A 24,363-nucleotide genomic window follows, 5' to 3' on the forward strand; every position below is an offset into this window, starting at 1 on the left:
GGGGTAAGCTCGCCGCGTGCTTTCCTGTAGCCTGAGCTCACTCTAGTAACTTCGTAGTGTCCAGAGCCCAAGGTGACCAGGAGGGATGAGCTTTGAGGCTGGTGGGAGGACAGAGCCCTAGTCCAGGCAAAGTGAACGCCTTAGAACTATGAGAGGAACATTTGGTCCAGATCTCCTCGGCATCATGCTTTCACCACAGAACAGTTTAATGGAAGGAAACAAAGACAGTGCCATCTCTAGTCCCTAGACTCATTTCTTGAGAGCTTGTATGATGGAAAAAATTGACAGGTAGTGAGTCTCCGGGGACTACATGAGGAGACAGAAATGCCAAAAATTAAAAATGAAATCTTAACCTCTCAAGCTCCTACTGAGATCTTACTTTCGGGGTCGGGTGGAATTAAACAGTATTTTACTGAATTCAGTTTGAATTTTAGGGAAGGGGAATGGTCTTCCTCCCAGATAGTGAACTATAAAATCAACGTCAATCTTATTTTCTAGTGCTTTTTGTCAGTAGCATTGAGAATGTTTGTGGTTTCTCACTCCTTTTCACCTGAATAAGTACATGATTCTACAGAGATAAAGAAAGTGGGGCATGGGGGAGACAAGAAAAACAAATCCAAAGCGTGACTTATGAGTAACAGGAGATGATAAATCCCACTGAATTAGAGACGGGGAGCTTACCGCTTCTCTACACAGCTTTCCGTCTTCGGGGGAGGAGGCCACCTTCTCCATTACTTGAAGGGCCCTGTTGAGGTAGCCTGGTTGCCACAGCAGGGGCATGTTATGGTACACAGCCCGCAGCCCTTGCTGCAATTCCACCTTCCCTGTGGCCAAGAAGAACAACAAAGAGGGCTCAGCCGTGGCTTCCCACTATGTCTGAGACGGAGGACTTGAAGGCACAAGTGAATACTCACCTGGCAGCTCTAGGAATAGAAAAGGATCGTTTCAAACCTATACCAAGAGCCTCATCCCACCCAGTGAATGGGGACACTTTGGATGTATGATGAAAAATGTAAAATTCTATCTATACACCTTTCAATATAAAGTCATGTGAACTTATTTTTCTTTTTTTTCATTTGGACTGCTGGAGATTATCATGAGGATATATGAATCAAAGGGTTGAGGGAAATTTACAGAGGTTGCTATTTATTTTTTATTTATTTATTTTATTTTGGCTGTGCCGGGTCTTAGTTGTGGCACGCGGGATCTTTAGTTGTGGCACTCAGGATCTTTTAGTTGCAGCATGCGGCCTTCTTAGTTGCGGCATGCACGTGGGATCTAGTTCCCCAACCAGGGATCGAACCCAGGCCCCTTGCATTGGGAGTGCGGAGTCTTACCCACCGGACAACCAGGGAAGTCCCTACAGAGGTTGTTACATCTGTCTCTAAGTGGAGCTACCCTTATAAAACAAGTCAAACAACTGAAATACTAGTTTTGTTTCAAGAACAAAATCTTCCTCTGAAAAAGAAATTCCACAACTTTTTTACAGTGGAAATCTTGTCAACGTCTGATAACTTTCCCTGCCAGGAAATGTTTGACATTTTTCAAAATGCTCCAAAACACCCCATTGACTGTCTTTATGAAAAAAAAAATCTCACTTTGCTCTTTATTTATTTGAGCTTTATTTCCTTTATTTGAGCTTCCTCAGTACTTAAATCGTATAATCCTCATTCATCCTTTTGGGTCTCAGGACATGAATGTTTCTCTTGGTACCTCAAACAATCACAACTGGAGCTTAAAACACGGCTGGCAGCAAGGTCCCCGAGTGAGGAGAGGGGCTGTCTCTGGACTCCTGGGGAACAGAAACTTCTGCACTAATGACCAAAGTCACCTTGAGCTGCCAGGTCTTAAATCTACCTTCACTTATCTTTCCCGGGAAGGAGGATTTGGGAAAGCTGTGGTGGAACATAAATAGACAAAGCTCATCAGGTGACAGCTAATTTTAGACCTGTAAGATGCTTGGGGCTGGCTGCAGTCACGTTCTGGGAAGCTGCTTCTGTCGGAGGTGAATGCGGCTGCGCAGCACATGACAGTGAGAGCAAAGGGCTTTGGATCTGATGCTCCCAGACCCAAAACACCTGGGCCTCTGCTCAGCAACAGCAACAACAAAGTACATTTTCTTAGCCTTGACAACTTCCCGGCCAGCTCATGCAGTGTAACAGTCCTGAGTGCTCATCTGAAGGCAAAGGCCAAAAACTTGTAAATCAGTATCAGAATCAGCATCTGAGAATGCCACACTACATTTTATCGGTGAAGATCAACTCCAAAAGCAGTCAAACTGTTATAACTTAGATGATTTTCAGAAAACAAAGGTAAGCAGACACAATGTATGATCAGAAGGGACTTTCTCAAATGCCTACCTACTTAGGAGAGAGACTGGAAGGATAATGAAATAACATGCATTTAATAAACCTGTGTAAATCGGGACACATTTTATGCACATTTAGGGTGAATGTTATTTGCCGAGATTCCACACAACTCAAGTGCCGAGCCTGCTCCTCAGAAGGCTTTGCCCTCCTGACTGTCTGATTCTCATGCAATCCGGGGTCTAAAGCAGAGCTAGCTGTCCCGTGTGTGGCACAGTCACATTGCACCAGTGAGCCCCTCTCTGCTTTCCCAACCAAGTGCTGCTGGACGTGCTCTCTGAATTTCTCTTCCCTCACACCTGAAAACAATACCAAGGATATGTGTTCTACTCCAACTCTTAATTTCTTTCCTCCTGGACTTTAGGTTTAAGAGACAGAAAGATCTTTGTTAATAATGGGAGAGATCCTACTGGCCGGTTCTCCCAAAAGAGGGCCAGAACTTTCCTTTCTTTATCCCTTCCTCACACTGATTACCACTAAATATAATCGAGAGCCATCATAACTAATTTTCACCTTGCCAGTGGTGGGAGGTTTTAGAACCCACTTTATTGTCTTAGGTCATAACTGTAAGGCCATCAAAGTCTACTTGTACGTCTAAAAATGAAAGCTGTATTGGAATTTCACTTGCAAATTTAAATCAAATTATAATTTTATTATGAAGTAAAAGAATGCATCAGTTCTATCCATGAAGAACAATGTTTGTAAGGACCTCCAGCTTACCAAGAAGCGCATAGCCGTACAACTGGGAACTCAACCCCACCGAATTCTTTTGCTTTAGGCCTGGGAGTAACAGGGATGCACCAAAGTTCCTCTCCTCTTCCCACTGCAACAGAATATACCAGATCACGGTGCAGCCAAGCAATGCATAAATGCATTTTGTATGCAAAAATGTGATTTTTAATGACACAGAGGGAAAAAGAACATGTTATAACATTAAGTAAAAGAAGCAAAATAACAAAACTAAAGGTACATTATAATTCTAATTTTGGAAAGAAAAGATATTTATGTTTAATGAAAAATACAGAATAGAAATGCCCAATATGTTAACAGATTTCTGGGCAGTGAAATTACAAGCAATTTTGGTTTTCTTCTTTGTACTTTTCATTACTTTCCAAATTTGGGGCAGTGAGCAAGAGTTCCTTTTACGATCAGAAAAGCAAAACAAAACAAAAATAAAGCGTACACTCTGGACCAGCATTGCCTCGAGACAATCAACAAAGATTACCCATGCTGTTAGCCCTGTACTCACACTGCTATGAAATGACAGAGCAAGCTTTTTGAATTTTAAACAATTCAGCAATAAGACTCCTTCTACTTCACAGTGTTCAAATAAATATAACTATTAGGCTGCCTTTAGATAGATTTATGCCTCTCAAAAATCAATTAGGCAATCAGAAACACTTAGCGATCATTTCTTTCAACCCAGGGTGCAAAATTACACTTCAATAAAATTGAAGCCTTATGAGACATGGGAAAAGAAGGGGCAAAATACAAGCATTGCTAAGGCTGCTGCAGACTAGCAACAGCAGTGACGGGGGACTCACTGTAAAGGCAGGCCTGAGGAGAGCCTTGGCAACTCCCCAGACAACGAGGGCTGTGATCTTCTCGGTGCTGGTGCAGTAGGAGCACACAGCGGCCTGAGCCTTTGTTCCAGCTTGGAAATACAGAACGCAAAGCTCAGGTGGCCCTGCACTGGTCAGAGGATGAACAAGGTGTGCAAGCTACAATTGCAGCCAGGTATATAAGTGGGGTACCCCAGGTGTTAATGGGCACCCGAACCTCTTTATTGGGAATGATCTTTGTGCAATGCAAGTGCAATTTCTTAAGGTTTTTCTAAACCTTTGAAACAAGCAAAGACCCTGGGAGAAAAGCAAATCCTCCTCAGGGGCTTCTGCAGCACACATAAGCAAGATAGCTGGTAATGAAGGACCAGGTCATTTCACTTGCGAAAGCAAATCACTCGGAGGTTTGATTTTCCCCCACAAAAACTGCATGAAAAGGGGCCCAAGGAAAAATAAAAAAGGAGCCTTAGAAGCATTTTTCTTTTCTTTAGGGAAAAACATGACCTATAGTATCAGGATGCAACAGGGGCTAAAAGCCAAATGAGCAGCATCCTTGCTGCGCTAGGACCGAGCAGGGGTGGTGATGGTGGCTGCAATGGTGATTCTTCCAAAAGCACGTTTACAAAGATGAATGAAAGCAAATGGATGTGTTAGAGATTTTTTGGATGATTGGGAAAAATACAACCACTGCTGCTTAGATGAAAGGCTAGTTATGTGTTAACATAAAATTTCAGGTCTCTTCCAAGCCTTTAACTTCTACTCTATGTACTATTATGGACTAAATCAGGAGCTATTTTACCAATGTCCTCAAGGTTTTCTCATTTCATGCTTCAGCTTCTCCCAGTAATACAAAGCAAACCCTGCTTCTCTCCTTCCTCCCTCCACTCCCCTTCACGGCCAGACATCTCAAAACACTGCTGATGCGCACTGTCTCCTTTCTGCACCTCGGACTCACTCCACAATCCACTCCAATTTGGTTTCCTGCTCCATTACTCTATGGCCCTCACACCACTAAGTTCAACGCACTTCGTAGAAGTCCTCGTCTCACCTACCCTCTGAGGAGCGCTCTACATGCAGACCACCTCCTCTCACGGTGTTTGTTCCAACACATTCCTGACTCTCCTTTTGGCCTGTGGCTCATCTGCAGACACTTACACGTGGATTTATAAATTACATCTCCAGTCCAGACTTTTCCATTAAGATGCCAATTTCCCTTGTGAAATCTCTTGACTGTCTCAAAGGTATCTCAAAATGCAACACATTCAGAGCCAAATTAACGATCTTCCTCATCAAAAGAAGTCTTTGCAAACACATGGTGACCCTTTTGTCCAGATACCCCAGGCAGAAACTGAGGAGGTCAGACTTCACCCCCACCTCCCTGCCTCCACATCTACTTCCTTCCTCATCATGCTCTTTGCCTCCTAGATATGGTCATCAGCTACTTTGTACCTCCACCACGTTCTGGTCCCCACACTACCACTACTCTTGCTCAGACGACCATGATAGTCTCCTAAGTGCTCTGACCAAAACCACCCTGGCCCTGATCCAATCTCCTACCCATATTACAGCCCAGATACACAAATCTGATCATGCCACCCCTTCTGCTTAAAACTTTTCAGTGGCTTCTCACTATTTTTAGAAGGTAGACGAAACAGCTTAGCATGACCTGCCTTCTGCAACCTCATCTCACCCTACAATTCTCTCTGTGGCAGCTACACTATCTTCCTACCTTCTTCCAGCCCCTTTCTGCTCAGCATGTTCTTTCTGCCACAGGACTTTTGCACATGTCATTTCCTCTTTTTGGATTGTTCTTCCTCTCTTCAGTCTGTTAATTCCTATTCGTGCTTCAAATATTAACTCAAGAAATATTTCCTTAAGGAAGAAGCCTTTCCAAACAAGTTTAAAATACAAACAAAAACTCACTACCATACAGGCTCTTCATAGAAGACGTCTTCGTAGTGATCATTATAGTCACAATTTTATATTCGTGTGTTTGTTTTGTTTTAAATGCCTATATTCGTCTTAGATTGTAAGAAGGAAATTTTTGCTCACCACTGTATAAGGAGCACTTGAAATGTATGGAATGTAGTAGTTGCTCAATATATATTTAATGAACTAATAAACGTGAGGTATGCCATTGGCTATGACATTCATCTTACAAAAACAAAACACACAATAAATTTTTTTAGAATGGGGCTAGACTAGATGATCTTTTCAGTTCCTACCCAAAGTAGTATTTTTTGGTGTTACATTTGAGGTTAAGGGCAGACTGTAGGGCCAGGCTGCTTGGCTTCACCAGGTGGCTTCATCACCTACTAGCTAGGGTGGCTATTATGTAACATCTCTGTGCCCCAGTCTTCTCATCTGCATGGAGTTGTGAGGATTAAATGAATTAATAAATCTAAAACACCAAGAACACAGCCTGGTGTAAAGTAAGTGCCATTTAAGTATTAGCTATTGTTGTTGTTACTGTTGTTATTCTTAGGATAGCAATAAACAATGACTAAATACCCTAACCTAAGAGATGAAACCAAAACTTAGTCTTCTGGACTGACCCAGAGCAACCTTAGGAAAATACTGACACAAATTAAACAATGAGTATTTAATACCTGAGGTCGTGGTCGAAGCTGGTTGCCTCACTGCTTTGTTGGTATGCCATGTCCAGCTCTCACTGATCATCGATTACCTACTACTGCACGTGTGAGGTGCACTTAGCCTAGCTCAAGTCTCAGAACGTACATAAGTTCTTTCCCTTGAGATTTTTCCAAGTGGAAGAATGTCCAATTCCACTTTGTTAGAACCCAGTACCTAAAATGTACAGGACGAACACTCATTCCTGGCTGTACGGGGCCACAGGGCTGTACATCAGGCATCTTTTTCCAGATGCTGAGGGCAGAGGTTTCCTCTGGCGCCCACATCCCTACTAAGCAGCCACTGCTTGCTTCTTCTAAGGCTCTCACTGCTGCTTTAAGGTAGATCACTTACACTGAAGTTTGTCTTCTTTGCCAGGCAGTAGTATAGAACATAGAGGGAGAGGAGTTGGGTGGAGGGAACCTCAAAAGCTTCTTGCATCATGATCTCAAAAACCACGGATAAAGCATCTGGAAAGGAGAACAAAGTAAAAATGAGAGGTAATTAGTTTTACGTAACATCATCAAACCTGTATTTAACTATAAACACTCTTAAAAAGTGGGGCATGGGCTTCCCTGGTGGCGCAGTGGTTGAGAATCTGCCTGCTAATGCAGGGAACACGGGTTCGAGCCCTGGTCTGGGAAGATCCCACATGCCACGGAGCAGCTGGGCCCGTGAGCCACAACTACTGAGCTTGCGCGTCTGGAGCCTGTGCCCTGCAACGGGAGGGGCCGCGATAGTGAAAGGCCCGCTCACTGCGATGAAGAGCGGTCTCTGCACCGCGATGAAGAGTGGCCCCCGCTTGCCGCAGCTAGAGAAAGCCCTCGCACGAACCGAATACCCAACACAGCCAAAAATAAATAAATAAATAAATAAAGTAGCTATAAAATTAAAAAAAAAAAATCAGTAGATTCAAGTGACTATGAAAAAAAAAAAAGTGGGGCATGATAGAAAAATAAACAGAATTAAGAAGTTAAGAAATGTGGGCTCTGGTCCTAGTTCTTCCATAAACTAGGGCTTTCCCAAGTCTGCAGCTTCGACTGTACACACTACTATGTACTGAATCAGGTGCTGTTGTATCACTGTCCTCAAGGATGTCAAATAAACCACTCAATTTCTCATTATCATCTTCATGATGTTAAAATACCATTTGTCCCACATACATCACAAGACTGTTGACAGTCCAACAAAATAATACATATGAAAATGCCTCATAAACTGTGAAGCAAATTTAAGGCATCATGTCCATCAGCTGGAAGAGCTAAGACATACAGAAAGGAGGCAAATATATTTTCCAGGTCACCCTGACAAGTAGAGAGGGGGCTCAGCTGACTGCCCCACTGTATGTTCTGGAATTTTCTCCCTGTTTGGGCAAAAGAGAACAAATGCTAGAGACAATTCTAAATCCCAGGTATTATTTCAAAGACAGAAAACTGATGACTACAAGAAGGACAATCAGGCTCAATTTAAAAGAACTGAAAGAATGGAAAGGAAATGCTTATTCATAAGTTATAATTCCGTGAGTGTAACATAGAAGATATTTGTTTTCACATGAATGCTGATCATAGGAGACCAGACCTTGAGCAAGGTCTAATTTATTTTCCCTCAATATTTCACAATATAGGCAGAAGGCAAGAAAATCTAATTCAAACAATTTCTTTCCCTTAGTATTCATTGTTAAATCAGAGAATGTTAATATTGGATTAAAATACGGTGCCTGCACATAACACAGGCACAACAAATGTTTTTGAATAACTGACTGAGCTGCTCTGTTAACCGATTTTTGCATATACTCATAATTATAAGAGTTAGCACTGATCTGCAGCTGTTGCTAGCCAGCTGGTTTTGTGTGTGTTGTCATGGTTCTACATGAGGCCACAGGCAAGAATTTCTATATTTTTTTTGCAGACGGGGAAACTGAGATAGACAGGCAGACCAGGGAGGAGTCACCCAGTAAGTCAGTAGCAAAATAAGAACCTGGAAGAGATTAAACAAACAACACTCCCACCTCACCAACAAACCGATATTTTAAAAGAACACAGTTAAAGTTACAAATCCAGCTTAAAAAAAATCTGTTTTGCCAACTGTTCAATACTGAATCCAAAATTACACATGAAAAATAAATCAAATTTATTTTATCTCTAATTTATATTCATTTCAGTCAGCTTGGGAAGTGAAATTAGGTTGATCTGTATAAGTAATTTCCTTTTCCTCCATAATGATTTATATACTTTGATATTTCCTATTTTAGCCATAAAAAGTATAACATGTTCTAAATTTTGCCATAAACAATAATAATCTTCATCAAAACTTTATTTTAAAAAATCCTCAATATTATTTACTCTGAATTTAGAAGGAAAAAAAAAAAAAAAACCAAACCCAAAACTCCTTTTACCCTTCCAACATTACCTGTAAAGAGAGAAGGGAGAAAACTGCTACTACATAATTTTCCAATGATAGAGTAATAAGGATTCTTAAATCTGATGTTCACAGAGAACAGACGATGAAACATGCAAAAGCTAATTATCTTTTAGTTGAATTCAGGAAGTCCATGTTTAAAATGGACAAGGGATAATGAGCATTTCAAAAAATAATGCACAGCAAATATTTTTAGGCAGTCAACAACTGCAAGCCTTATGAGAGAGAAGATAAAGCAGAGACCCGGAGAAGAGAAAGGAGAGAGGTCCCCGGTCCCCAGGTCCCCAGCCTAATCACTGAGTCCAGGCATCGACGCGATGGAAAAGGCTGAGGGTGCTGGTGTGCAGGGACAAGAGGATGTAACCCAATGACAGGAATCACAGGTGTCATAGAAGCATAAGTGCACCAGCCCATATCCACATTCCTGAGGTAGTGAGTACCCTAACACGGGCATGGCTCCTCAGAACCAAGCCTGAGGATGAAATGATGGAAGGGGAAGCCAGTGTGTGTCTTTACACAACGGCATGGCCTCCTCTTTCCTTCTTCACTGTCTGCGTAGCTGCAAGCACAAGCGTGCTGAACTACCCTTCCCTGTCCACTGGAGACTGGCAGGGCTCCACCTGACTGCTCTGTAGGGTCTGCCACATCCCCATCTTTCCTTGGCCTCCCTTACTGTAGCTGAAAGTAAGAGCCACTTTAAATTAATTCCATGGGGTCAGAGGATTTTGGGGGTAAAGAGATCTCAGAGTTCACCAATGCACTTACTTTAGACATGGGGAAACAAAAGCCTAGGGAGGTGAAATGACTTTCCTTCATAGCGAGTGTACTACTCTCTCCAGTGTATAAGATTTTATACTTACACACTTCACATGATATAACAACTGTGATTTAAATAAAAGAAAGTTAGCAAATGGTGCTAAAACAAGTCAAGCTAATAGTTGAATTAATATAACCTTAACTAGCCATGGAAACTCAGGCAAGGCTTATTGCTTAACTAAATTCATTGTCCTTTGCCCAAAGAGACATGAACAAATAAACTTGAGAAACTCAGAGGAAAAAAGACCTGAATATGATTCTCCTACCTGGCCAACTGGTGTGATAAATCAACTACACACCTATTTCTGACTGAAAGAGTGATGTAGAGAGTCATTAAGAAATAAAAAAAGTAAAAGTGCCTACATTTACTTCCCTTTGGGAGCTGAAGATCCATTATAAATGGAACTGGGTTTGGTTTCTTACCTTTGTAATTTTCTTCCTTTATGAAATGATCCATCAGTAAATTAAATGTAAAGTTATCTGGAAAAATACCATATTGGACCTGTAATGAAAATAAAAGTAAGATAAGGGAAAAAATATTCATTTAATTCAGTTTATAATTTATGCCTATGTATTATTCAGGAAAAAACTTGCCACCGTTAGCTTTAAAATATCTGACTATCATTTTACAGCATCTGTGATGGTGAAATAGAAGCTGTGACTCACACAGCTTGGTAACTGGAACTGTTGGTGAGGGTGAGAGAGTTGTGAGTGGGTGTCTGATATAAGACAACTGACATCTGAAAAATAAAGCTCAATTCTAACACTTCATCATAACTAAAAAAAAAACCCCCAAACCAAACCAAGACAATAAAAAACCACCGTACTCCACTGGTTCAGTGATTCTTTTCAGAAGGTATGAATATCAATGCAAAAATGGACTCCCATGAGAAAGCACACATTATCACATTATGCAGCATTTTCTGGTCCTTAGAGTGCTTTTTCTCCAACTTTATTAAGATATAATTGACATACAACATTGTGTAATTTTAAGGTGTACAACATGATAATTTAACACACATATATATTGCAAAATGATTACTACAATAAGGCTAGTTAACACATTCATTGCCTCACATAATTACCATTTTTTTGGTGGTGGTAGTGGTGAGAACATTTAAGATCTACCTTCCTGGCAACTTTCAAGTATACAATACAGTACTGTTAACTACAGTCACCATGCTGTACATTAGATCCTCAGAACTTACTCATCTTACAACTGGAAGTTTGTATCCCTTGACCAACATCTCCCCATTTCTCCCGCCCTCCCAGTCCCTGGCATCCATTATTCTACACTGTTTCTATGAGTTCCGCTTTTTTAGATTTCACATATAAGTGAGATCATGAGGTATTTGTCTTTCTTTGAGTGACTTATTTTACTGAGCATAATGCCCTTAAGGTTTGTCCATGTAGTCTCAAATGGCAGGATCTCCTTTTTTATGGCTAACTATTCCATTGTATGTATATGTTCATATACACACCCCACATCTTCTTTATCCATTCATCTGTAAATGGACATTTAGGTTGTTTCCATGGCTTGGCTATTGTGAATAGTGCTGCAATGAACATGGGGGTGCAGGTATCTCTTTGAGATAGTCATTTCATCTCCTTTGGATTTATATCCAGAAGTGGAATTGCTGGATCAAATTATAGTTCTATTTTTAATTTCTTGAGGGGCCTTCATACTGTTTCCCATACTGGCTGTACCAATTTACATTCCTGCCGACAATGCACAAGGGATCCCTTTTTGCCACATTCTTGTCAGCATCTGTTATCTCTTGTCTCTTAGACTAGTTTTTAAAGATCCCAGAAGCCTGAAGTTGCCGTGGCTCCTGTGTGACTTGCACACACAATCAAGTCTGACTACTAATGGTCTAGGCTGTGGTCATGTGTCTGTTTTAAATCCTTACTTCAGTAAGCTCATCCCCCCCGCCCCCCGTCAACCACCAGAAACACCTGAGGAATTCTTTTTTTTCCAATTATACCCATCCTCTTAGAAATTCTGATAACCCTAAACCCCAGTTGCAAATCACTGCTGAACTGAGTCACTATTACCAGCAGGCTGTACAGAATGCCTCAGATGTGCCGAAATGGAAAAAAAGTTTAGAATCCATTGCTTTAAAGGTTGTAGCTCATGGGCAGTGTTTAAATTCATCAAAGCAGTCAACCAAATCTGCACTAATCCCTAAGGCAGGGTAAAAACAAAATATCTTAGAATGATAAATCATTAAAGCTGGAAGGAACCTTAGAAATCAACTGGTCGGTGATTCTCAACACTGACTGCAAATGAGAATCAGCTTGGGAGCTTTTTAAAAGACACCAATGAGGTATGAAAAGGCAGAGCACAGAGGATTTTAAGGGCAGTGAAACTAGTCTGTATGATACTGCAATGGTAGATACATGTCATTATACATTGTTTAAACCCATAGAATGTACAACATCAAGAGTGAACCTGAATGTAAACTACGGACTTTGGGCGATTATGTGTCAATGTAGGTTCATCAGTTGTAACAAATGGCTCACTGGGGAGGCTGTGCACGTGGGGGGACAGGGAACATGTGGGGAATCTCTGTACCTTCTGCTCAATTTTATCGTGAACCCAAAATTGCTCCAAAAAAATAAAATCTATTTTCTAAAAAAACAATTAAAAAACTACCAATGGCTGGACTCCAGAAAGATTAATTAAATTAGAATCCTGGGGGTGGAGAAAAGCATCTATAATTTTTAAAAGCTTCTTGTGTGATTCTAACAGGCAGCCAGGGTTGGAAATCACTGATTTAGTGCAACTCACTTGACTTAAGAGTTGAAAAAAGTAAGACCTAGAAGAATAAAACTACTATTTGCCTGAAGTTGTGAGCAATTGGTAGAATTTATGAGGTTATAGCTTGGGTCTTCTGACTCCTTGTCTGGTGTTCTTTCCACTAAAAGACTAGTAAGAGTAGAAAATGAGATAGACATTTTTTGTCTTTCTAGAACTTCTTGTTTTGTTTTCATAGGAATCTTCTTCTTTGAGTATGATCTGTGTCATTAAAGTCTGAACTGAAGAGCAAGATTTAATCCATTCCTTCCCCTGGGGCTTAATATTAGATTTATCAGTGAACCTGCTTATCTACTTTATTAAATTATAAGCTTTCCAAGGGAAAGGATAGGACATTGCTCATTTTTTGGGACAATGCCATACCCAACGCAACATCTCGCACACAAACTATCTGAAATGTATATTAAGTTAAATTAGGCCCAAGTCATGGGAACAAGAACTCCCAAAAACAAAATTAGTATTTCTTTTTGAGGTCTACCATAAAAGGTCCAGTGACACTATAGAAATAACACATTTCCACAGAAATACTGTTGAAGTCTTATTAAGGGTCAAACTAGGATTGTAGCTTGAGACTCACAATAATGAAATTCTAAACTTTTGCTTATTTTGTATTTATTTCATACTATGAAGGGAATGAAGACTCAACCCTTGGGTAGAGTATAACATGCAGAAAGACCCTAATCACAGGGGCTCTGGGGCTTGAGGGGAGGAGTCAGGGGCTTAGGAAGACATGTTTTGAATAACCTAGGAAGTCTGTCTTCTTAAAAATGTGTAAGATGATCTGAATGCTCTGGAGATCACACTCCAGCAAAATGGTCATGTCTTTTTCTCTAAACTTCACCAAAGGGAACTAGGCAAAAAATCCAAGACTTAGGGATCAAGAATGAAATGACCACCAACAAAGTTCTTGTGATTGGATTACCTTTTGCTTTTACCACTCTATTTTTAAGTCACTGTGCTTGGAAAAGCCACAGCTACCGGAATGTTTATTTTTAATGTGTTGGTTAATTTATACCAGCTCCATTCTAAAAAGATTTTCTGAGGGCAAATAAATTTAAAAGTTACTTCTTGTACTATTCCCTGCTGTTCTGTAATGGTACAAACACCACATCACCTAAACTCAGGAGAATAAGCTGCAAATGCCAGGAAACCACTCACCTTATTTACAAGGGTATATAACGCTTTGTCTTGGGCACCATATTTTAGACACTGCCTAATCCAGGTGTGGATAGTCCAATCTCTCAGGTACCAGCAGTTGGGGCTGTGTCGAAATCTAAATAAAGCATAAGAAGAGAGAAAACTGGGGTTAACTCTTAAATGTCAATGCCAAAATCCCTCTTCCATCAGCAGGTCCTGATGTGCAGTCAATGTGATCATAAAAGTCATAAAGACCAACAGTTGATAAAAGCTTGAGGGTAAAACTCATTCACTATAAAGTCTGAAATGGGAAAAAGAAGGCAAAATAATAATAAACAAAAAGAGTATAAAAATTTTGTTCCTTATTTATACCCCCAATTCAATACCTTGTTTTAACATGAGATTTACAAAAATGATTTCAGGAATATGCTCTTCTAACCATGGTGTTACATAAATACACATTTCATTAGAAGACAGATGTGGAAGCTTATACTTTAGAAGTTTAAAATAAAACAGATGAAGCAAAAATGAAAACTAGGATAGCATAACAATTCTAGAGGAAAATCAGCTTTGAGTTATATTGCTATTTCTTGTGGCACTTAGGAGAGATTAGGACACTCTTCAGTGAACTGAAAGAAAACAAAAAAGACAAAAAAAATGAGCAAAATTTAGCATTCAGGCCCTCCAGGATCCGTGATCACGCTTTCTCACAGCTCTCTATTCCAGCGCTTCAGTCTATCTCCTCTTGCTTCCTACTGTTCCCTGCATGGTTTTAAAAGGCCTAAGCAGTCCAAGCTGAGGTGTATAATAGTACCAGTATTCCCACAAAAGAATGGAACTTGGAAAGGAATTCGAATGCTGCTCTTGCCTTGAGTTGGCACACACTGGTTGGAGCAGCTTCTCCTTGCTCTTGGGGGTCTGTGCCTCAGGGCTGAGTGAGAGGGGAGACCTCTCACTCAGGTGAGAGGTGTGAGGGTGTGAGGAGACCTCTGTTTATCTGTTTTGATCCGGACGGTTCCTCAAACATCATCTCGTGTCAGCTGAAGTCCCCACTTTGACCACTCAGGAAGCAAGTCATTCCCTGGACCCCACAAAATTCAAACAGTTTTCTTAAAAACAAAAGGCAAGACAAAAACTTCAGGTGAAAGAATTTTGTGCCGTATTTGAGAATTGGGGCTAGAGGCTAATACTGGTGTTTTTCAAAGGCTGGTTATTCAATCTGCCACCTGCTATTTCCTGCCATCTGGCATTGGGATAGTTTCCTGCTGAACAGGTTCTCTGCCAAAGTAAAAGCTGAGAAAAAGAGAGCAAGTGAGAAGTAGTATTTAATTTAGGCTATTTATTAGTGATCTGGTGAGAGATTTGACAAAAATAAGATCTGAAGATGTTTTATGGATTTGAAGTCATCTAGCTCTGTCCAGTTTTTTGACTGCCTTAGATTTGGCTGGAAAATGTCTCTCTCACTCTTTCCTTACAGAATTAACCCCTTTAGATAAAAGCAGAAGGATAGAAATATGTCCAATTATGTTTAAGATGAGAGTGACCTAGCCAGAGAAAGCCATTGTATAAGTGCCCTAGATAGTAGGTTTAATGAGATCCTCTGCATAGAAATGAAACAAACTATATCTTTTAGTATTTCATGCTTTCCCTCACATTTTAAAATCAACACTTGAGCAACTTGAGCATCACTCCTTGTTACTCTGAAAAATCTGAGATTTAAAGTGTAATGGCCAATTAACAGCTAATTTTATTTAGAAAAAAAAAAAAAAAAGTCAAGTGAAATACCAGGTGTACTGCCTGAAGATGGTGATGCTTTCTCGCTAGCCTGTAGGCTCCCTGGGCAGTAAGCAGGGGCAGTGACTGCCTTGCTCCACACTGATGCCTCAGTGCCTGACACAATTTGTGGCCCACAATAGGTTTTTGACAAATAAAAAAAGAGCTTTAATCAACACGTATTAAATGCAATAATGTATTGATCATTATGTTAACGTCTATGGTATACTGTAGAATTGTAAATTCCCTGTTTGGGGTATTTATAATCTCATTACAAAAATAAGGTATATAAACCAGTTTAACAATAACACGGGGGCGGGGGGCATGATAAATACTAAAAATGCAAAGGGCACTGCTAGATGCTAGAGGTATTTTTGGTAGTAGTGGCTGTTAGGTTTAGTCTATTTTTCCTTTGAAAACAAACAAAACAAAACAAAACAAAAAATGTCAATTATCTCCTTTACCCACGATTATTTAAATCTTATCTTCTGCTTTAGGATGTCTCCAATGACCATTAAAGTTATTACTTTCCTTTTTGATGGACTTTAAAATAAGAGCACCATGACCACATCCAACCAAACACCCTTTTCTCTTATTCACAATCAGCAGACCAGTTTTAGGCTTTGAAAAAGAGGAACAAAGATTGATAGGATCTAGTTATAGACCTTCAAAGCGAAAATGAAAATTTGTTTAAAGCCATTTGCTAACCTTCTGAGGCTAATTTTAACACACGGATGAACGGAAAAGTCTTTTCTTCTCAAATCTTTCCTTATCACCTTTTATTTCTTAGAAGCCTAAAGGGAAAGTAACTCAAGACTTCACACAACTAATATAATCATCTGCACGGCTGTCCTTTGAAAGATGTGTCAACAGACTCACATGGGTCTTCACTAAGTTCACTCCCTCTCCCATCCTGGAACAGGGCTACTTGGTGTGATCTCTGCTCTGTAAGACCTAATAATCCAGATACACAACCATGACTAGGACATTTTCAACTAAGTGACAATATTAAATCAATTTAGGAATAAGAGGCAAACATATATATTATGAAATATGTTGCTCAAAGTGCAATTCTTGCATTTCCTAGCCAGGCAACAAACAAACTCCTTTTTAAGCCCTCAACAGCATTAAAAAAAAAAAAATTAGGGGCTTCCCTGGTGGCGCAGTGGTTGAGAGTCTGCCTGCTAATGCAGGGGACACGGGTTCGAGCCCTGGTCTGGGAAGATCCCACATGCCACGGAGCAGCTGGGCCCGTGAGCCACAACTACTGAGCCTGCGCGTCTGGAGCCTGTGCCCCGCAACGGGAGGGGCCGCGATAGTGAGAGGCCCGCGCACCGCGATGAAGAGCGGTCCCCGCACCGCGATGAAGAGTGGCCCCCACTTGCCGCAACTGGAGAAAGCCCTCGCACGAACCGAAGACCCAACACAGCCAAAAATAAATAAATAAATAAATAAAGTAGCTATAAAAAAAAATTAGCACACAACTTACATGAATAACTATCTAGAATATAAACTACTCAAAACATTGGAATAGTAGGGTCCAACTTTGGATGTTGAGTTTAAGAATTCTCTGTCAGTGGCTTTTTAAGCAGTTCAGACAGAAAAACTCGGGCCCTTTTCAGAACAGCCAGTGGAAATATGACAGGCAGGTAAGTCTCTGGAATGGGTACTTGCCTGGAACGATTCTGCAAACTGCTGGACCAGCATTCTCCCTTTTTAGCCAAGAGAAAGGCAAAGAGACAAGAACACAACTAACACATTGATTTTCCAAATTGCCTGCAAACAGACTGGCTTTTGTTCTTGCCTACTCTGACCACCAGCCCGGCAGATTACAGGCAGCTACTGTAGGAGTCCCCTCTGTGCCCCATGCCATCAGCTGTTTGCTCACCTCGACAGAAGCTTTATTATTGTCCAGGCCAGCAGGCTGCCAAGCTAGGCAAACCGTGTGAGTGTGGAAAAGATAAACAAATGCAACCCAAATAACCCCAACAATGCTTGTGCTCATGAAGGCAAGAGACATTCTGAGCTTCCCGCTTATAAAACAGAAGCGAACTTGACAACAATCCTAAGGACATGAGTATTTTCTTGGAAGGAAGGAGGGGCACAAAAAGGGGAAGGAGAGAATGAAGTGTGCTCTTAAGCTCCGGCTTTACTAGTTCCCAAAGCTGGTACCCTGTGGCTGAAGATAACTCTGCCCGCAGTGCTAAGTGGGTTCCCAGGTGAAGACAGAACTTGTCCAGGCAAGTCAAACGGCAGGAACTGAGAAGCTTCCTCGCCTCAAAAATCAGGTTACACTCCAGGCTTTTCAGGGCATTCACCAGCACTACTGTTCATTCAAGACTGATGTCACCAGGAAGGAAGGAGAGCAGAATCACAGGATGCATGACATGGGGAAAAAGTCTTTGATACCTTTGAGATATCTTAGAAGGGAAGAGCAGTTATATAAAGGAAGTCAAGAGTGAAAAGTAAAACACCAGAGACTTACTATGATTACATAGGAGGTACTTCATTGTGTGTAGAATCACATGGGATTTCCTATTTGTGATCAATTTCATCGTTGCTTTAAAAAAAAAAAAAACCAAAAAGCGATACAGCCTTTTTTCCATGGGTTCAACCAAAGGTTACTGTTGAAGGCAAAAGCGGTGATGCTCCTCAGCTATTTCAGTATCACAAACAAAAGCGCTCCTGACTGAGCAGGGCTAATGCACGGATGCCAGAGCCTGGAGCTCAGCGGCTCCACCGTTTAGCTGCAGCGCTGGCTCTTCCATATGAATGAGCAAGCTTTCCACAACATTTATCTGATTATGAGAGCCACCATCCTTAAACACACACGTGCAGCTTTCCCGCCTCCCGAGTGAATTCTGTATCCTGTAGCAACAGGCTTTACAGATGGAAATCTCAGCCCCCGAGTTGGGTAGACATGGAGATGGGTGAGGGGGCTGGGGTAAAAGGAGGACAGGAAGAGTGCCAAGAAGAAAACACAGCTGGCTTCAGAGTCTGTAGTGCGGACGGGGAGCCTTATCAATGAAGCAAAGTGGGCACTTATTGAAAGGTTTGAGCGCTTCCCTGAACTAGAACCAAAGAGCAAGAGGGTGTCAGGTGATTATTCAAACCAGAATCTGATTCAGTCATGGCTACGCACTTTCTTATTCTACAAGGATAATTACTTTCTTTTGCATCCTGCTGGAAATTCTGCTTTCATCAATTATTAGTTGCCACCAACTACCACAAATAAAACCAAGTTCTGAGGCAATAATTTTCTAATGACTATTATATCTTTGTCAAGTGTTTGAAAAAGGGGGCTAATATAGGAGTCTAATATAGGAACTGATAATAAATACATCAGTATTCTAGATTAAAACCACTTTCTTGCTTGAGATCCCAGATTCTTACTTTTATAGGGGAACTTCAGGTCATTTTAACTTTTTAAAAAAATTTATTTTATTTTATTGATTGATTGGCTGCATTGGGTCTTCATTGCTGCGCACAGGCTTTCTCTAGTTGTGGTGAGCGGGGACTACTCTTCGTTGCGGTGCACGGGCTTCTCATTGCAGTGGCCTCTCTTGTTGCCGGAGCACGGGCTCTAGAGCGCAGCCTCAGTAGTTGCGGCGCACGGGCTTAGTTGCTCCGTGGCATGTGGGATCTTCCCAGACCAGGGCTCGAACTCATGTCCCCTGCCTTGGCAGGCAGACTCTTAACCACTGCGCCACCAGGGAAGCCCAAGGTAATTTTAACTTTTCAACAAATATGTCCTGAGTGTGCACTAAGTGATGCACCAAGAGCAAGAATCCCCTCCTTTTAAAACATTGCCCTCGCAAATGCCCAAGTTTGGGCGTGTACATTTCCAATGAATTCATTATCTACCTCTTAGGCAGATAAAAATGTCTTTTTTTTTTTTTTTAAAGTTCTACTGCTTTTGGGGCTTCCCTGGTGGCGCAGTGGTTAGAAATCCGCCTGCCAATGCAGGGGACACGGGTTCGTGCCCCGGTCCGGGAAGATCCCACATGCCGCGGAGCGGCTAGGCCCGTGTGCCACAACTACTGAGCCTGCGCGTCTGGAGCCTGTGCTCCGCAACGGGAGAGACCGCGACAGTGAGAGGCCCGCGCACCGCGATGAAGAGTGGCCCCCGCTTGCCACAACTGGAGAAAGCCCTCGCACAGAAACTAAGACCCAACACATCCACAAATAAATAAATAAATTAATTAAAAAAAAAAAAAAAGTTCTACTGCTTTTTTCTTTTTTAAAAAACAGGTTTACAAAGATATAACATACAAACAGTAAAATTCACACTTTTCAGTGAATTTGTCTGTGAATTTTGACAAATGCATCCAGTTGTGTAACCACCACCACAGTCAAGCTATAAGAACAGTTCTATCGGGGCTTCCCTGGTGGCACAGTGGTTGAGAGTCTGCCTGCCAATGCAGGGGACACGGGTTCGAGCCCTGGTCTGGGAAGATCCCACATGCCGCGGAGCAACTAGGCCCGTGAGCCACAACTACTGAGCCTGCGCATCTGGAGCTTGTGCTCCGCAACAAGAGAGGCTGCGATAGTGAGAGGCGCGCGCACCGCGATGAAGAGTGGCCCCCGCTTGCCACAACTAGAGAAGCCCTCACACAGAAACAAAGACCCAACACAGCCATAAATAAATAAATAAATAAATAAAAATTAAAAAAAAAAAAGAACAATTCTATCACCCCTAAAAACTCCTAATGCCTCCTTTAGAATCAACCTCTCCAGGGTTTGCTGCTTAATTTGAGCAAATTTTATACAGATAACCTCCTTGAGATTCTTTCTAACCCTAGAGTTATTAATTTTATAAGAGGAAAAGCAAATAAGGTAATAAAACTATAATTTCAGTTCATTTGTAATTTACATTCTGCCAATTTCCAAAATAGAACTTGAAAAAATTAAAATCCAGTTTACAAGTAGTTTTCTCTGAGTTCTATACACAGCCATGAGACATTTGGTATCCCTGTTTGCCATTCTAATAAGGGTAACAAGTAAGTGGATTTTTTGGTAGGGAATAACACAGGCATAGAATTTTACAAAAGTGAAGTGCTAAATAAATGCAGCATAATAACACATTTTAAAGTGAAGATGGAAAACCGAGGGACTTGCTAGATATCAAAGTCTAAATTTGTCATACCCTGGGCTAAAAAATGAGGTCGCCAGCATTTCACCTGGTATAATGAAATAACATTTCACATCCAAGAAAGTACTCTAGGAGAAATACTCCATTTTCCATATCCATTCATGGAATAGAAAACAAGCAAGGACAAGTAGGACATATATCCCCAAACTATTCTGTCTTCTCTCTGATCTGGCTATTGTTTAGCCAGATCAACATCTCTCAATATAGGGGACACATTTTTCATTCACTAAGAAAATATTTACTAAGTAGCTACCCTGTGCCAGATGGTCTGTGGTCTAACCCTGCTGGTCTGCCCAGTTTCCTCTAGTTTCAAACAATCTTAAAGATGACATCTCTCTCTTCAGATACAGAAAGAAAAAACCTATAGACCGATTCTATGCTCTGCTGCTCCTTCTCTCATGGTAAATATATAAAGCACAGGAGCCAGTCAGATGAAGCCAACTGTTCTTTGTCTGAAGCCTACTATTTTTGTCAGCCTCCAAAAGGTGATGCATGTGGATAACAGGGAAGGATTATTTGTGGGAGAACTGGAGAAGAAAAAAGTATTTACAGGGATTGCTGAGGTGCCCTCCTGGCGATGGTCCTACAAGCATAAAACGTCTGTCTTTGTAGCCAACAACTGATCTGTCAGTGAAATTGCACCCGAAGTGCCTGGTGGGGCTTCTCCAGCCACTTGCAAGGTGGATACACAGGTTAGCTTCATGCCTGAGAGACGGTGGAGGGCAAGGTGAGGCTAAAGGAAGAGGGCCTTCAGCTCAGGACAGCAGGAAGCTGAGAAAAACTGGATTTTGGAACCAGTCCTATTTATAAAAACACATAGAGTTGTGGGAACTGGCTTGGGTCGGGCAGAGATAAGGGAAATATTTTTGGTTTTCAGTAGGAAATCTATGAGCCATAAATGAGCCAGTTTTAAAAAGACGCCAACATTTCCTGATGTCTTCTAAAGTTTGGGCTAGGAACTTCAGACATAATTTCTGCAAAATCATAAATAATATGATGACTAAGGCAGGAAAATCACATATATTAATTAACCAGGGGTAGGCTATATATCTGAATAGTTCTGAGGAAGGGGGAGGTGTGAAAAAGGAGGAAGACAAAGGAATAGCATTTAGGATTTCTGGAGTATTCTAGGCTTAGTGAAGTTGTCGGGATTAAGTCTGCCACAAAAGAAATGAGCAGGCAGAGGACTGGCCCAGGGGACGAAGCACACCAGCATAAAAGCAGGGAAGAGTTAAGCTGGTGTTGAGCGGATTTATATGTGTTTTTGTGTGTGAGATTATGGATCTCTTTTGGGGTATTTTTGATGGAAGAGAAGCTCAGCACTAATCTGGATTTCTTAAGAATTATCTTTTTTTTTAAATAAAGAAGAAAAGCATCTCAGCATTTTATTTTATTTATTTATTTTTTTTTTAATCTTTAATTATTTTTATTTTTTTATTTTTTATTTTTTTATTTATTTATTTTTGGCTGTGCTGGGTCTTTGGTTCGTGCGAGGGCTTTCTCCAGTTGCGGCAAGTGGGGGCCACTCTTCATCGCGGTGCGGGGACCGCTCTTCATCGCGGTGCGCGGGCCTTTCACTATCGCGGCCCCTCCCGTCGCGGGGCACAGGCTCCAGAAGCGCAGGCTCAGCAGCCGTGGCTCACGGGCCCAGCCGCTCCGCGGCATGTGGGATCCTCCCAGACCAGGGCTCGAACCCGTGTCTCCTGCATTAGCAGGCAGATTCTCAACCACTGCGCCACCAGGGAAGCCCCATCTCAGCATTTTAAACATTTTGATTCTCTAACACATGGAAAAGCTGAATCTCAAAGGATTCTATTTATAGCAAAAGGTAAGACTGGATTTACTTCCAGTTATACAACCCAAGTTCATACCTGGTTTCTATTTCTGTAACTTTACTGACTTCATTATTAAGGCTTTAAGCTCTTAAAAGGCAGGGGACAAGTTTTCTATCTTTTTGTGACTTACAACAGTAGGTGTTTGATGATTTGGCAATAGTGACTAGGCCTGCTAAGACTGTATAAATACCAATAATGTCTGTTGAAACTCATGAGTATTATTTATATTTGAAACGATAATCCACTTCCGGTTTTGAAGTCTTATCCTGCCTATAAACAGACCAAGCCAGGAGGAAATGCTACCTTTTTTGTGCAAGGCAGGAGGAGATCAGAGACGGCAGAGAATGTGAAATAATATGTGGTCATTCTGGAAAGTCACCTACTCCTCACTTCTGCCCCCTGCTGCCTCCTTCCCATCATACATAAAAGGATACATGGATTCTGCAGTCCAATAAGTTCAGGGAACAGACAAGCTGATGGGAGAGTGAAACCAAAAACAGGAGAATAGACGATAGAGCACATGGGTTCAAAGACCTCCCCTAACAAGTTCTAAATCAAAAAACTTAGACTCGGGGCTTCCCTGATGGAGCAGTGGTTGAGAGTCTGCCTGCCAATGCAGGGGACACGGGTTCGAGCCCTGGTCTGGGAAGATCCCACATACCGCGGAGCAACTAAACCCGTGAGCCACAACTACTGAGCCTGCGCGTCTGGAGCCTGTGCTCCGCAACAAGAGAGGCCACGATAGTGAGAGGCCCGCGCACCGCGATGAAGAGTGGTCCCCACTTGCCGCAACTAGAGGAAGCCCTCACACAGAAACGAAGACCCAACACAGCCAAAAATAAATTAATTAATTAATTTAAAAAAAAAACAAAAAAAACTTAAGACTCCTCTCAAGATTGGAAGAGACTCTGAAAGCCATCTAGGCCAAGTAAATTGGGGATGGGGAAGGAAGAAAAGTTCATATAGAATTAGAGAATCTATAGTTTAGTGCTGGTAGGGACCTTCAATAATCACTGTTCATTAAACTATTTATTGAGAAGTCACTACTTACCAAGCCCTGTACTGGGTGAAGTGAAATCGTCTAGTCTAATTCCTTTACTTTATGCATGAGGAATCTTGGTGTCCAATGAGATGAAATGATTTATCCAAGATAAGCCAGATAACTCCAGGACCTAAACTATAAACTAGACTGTTTACTCTTACTATTCCACCACTGCCTTTCAATTCTTTTATTTGTAAGACATCTTTAAGAAACATCTCTGCAGTTTGACAAAAGTCTCTAACCTACTAAAAACAAAGAAACAAACAAAGAAAAAAAACTCAGGCGGGGAAACAGTTTTGGAATTGCCCTGAATTAGCCGTTTGACTTTGTAGTCACTCGATCCTTGGGGTTTCAGTTCCTACAACTGTAAAATGAAACGGTAGGATTATCTAGATCATACACTCAAATGTCTGCAGGGGCCAGTCAGTTAATATAAATGCATGAAGAATCATGTAAGACAATAGGTACAAAGCTACTTGTATTATTATCAAGCAAAGTAGCTGCCTAGTTATACTGTTTTTGAAAACATATTGTATGGGTCAAACAAAATACACTGGAACTCAACTAGACCAGACCCCTGAAACTCCTTCCAGCTCTCATGTTTAATGACTGAAGAATAATAAGCCTAATCCATTCACTAAAACATCATACATTTACACGTCTCTGTTAAACTAGAAAAATGGTAGTGATACAAATAAAAGAACAGAGACTCAAAGATAAAAGCCACCATTCAGTCCACATCTGATTCTGCTCTATTCCACTAGCCTCACTCCCCAGTCAGGTGAATATCATTTCACCCAGCTTGGGCAGTCT

At 41.3% G+C, this 24,363-nt stretch overlaps 1 protein-coding gene across 1 annotated transcript in view; it reads right to left on the minus strand.

Moving 5' to 3' along the window:
- MRPS27 (mitochondrial ribosomal protein S27) overlaps positions 1-24,363 on the minus strand; it is a 91,980-nt gene that overhangs the window by 5,570 nt on the left and 62,047 nt on the right. Inside the window, exons 5-9 of the mRNA XM_007175947.2 lie at positions 13,770-13,884; positions 10,217-10,295; positions 6,914-7,029; positions 3,087-3,189; positions 682-824 (exon numbers count right to left, since the gene is read on the minus strand). Coding sequence (XP_007176009.2) covers positions 682-824; positions 3,087-3,189; positions 6,914-7,029; positions 10,217-10,295; positions 13,770-13,884 — 556 coding nt within the window. The remainder of the gene's footprint in view (positions 1-681; positions 825-3,086; positions 3,190-6,913; positions 7,030-10,216; positions 10,296-13,769; positions 13,885-24,363) is intronic.

The sequence above is a fragment of the Balaenoptera acutorostrata genome, chromosome 2 (genome assembly GCF_949987535.1).
Source record: "Balaenoptera acutorostrata chromosome 2, mBalAcu1.1, whole genome shotgun sequence".
In the NCBI taxonomy this organism is placed as follows: domain Eukaryota; kingdom Metazoa; phylum Chordata; class Mammalia; order Artiodactyla; family Balaenopteridae; genus Balaenoptera; species Balaenoptera acutorostrata.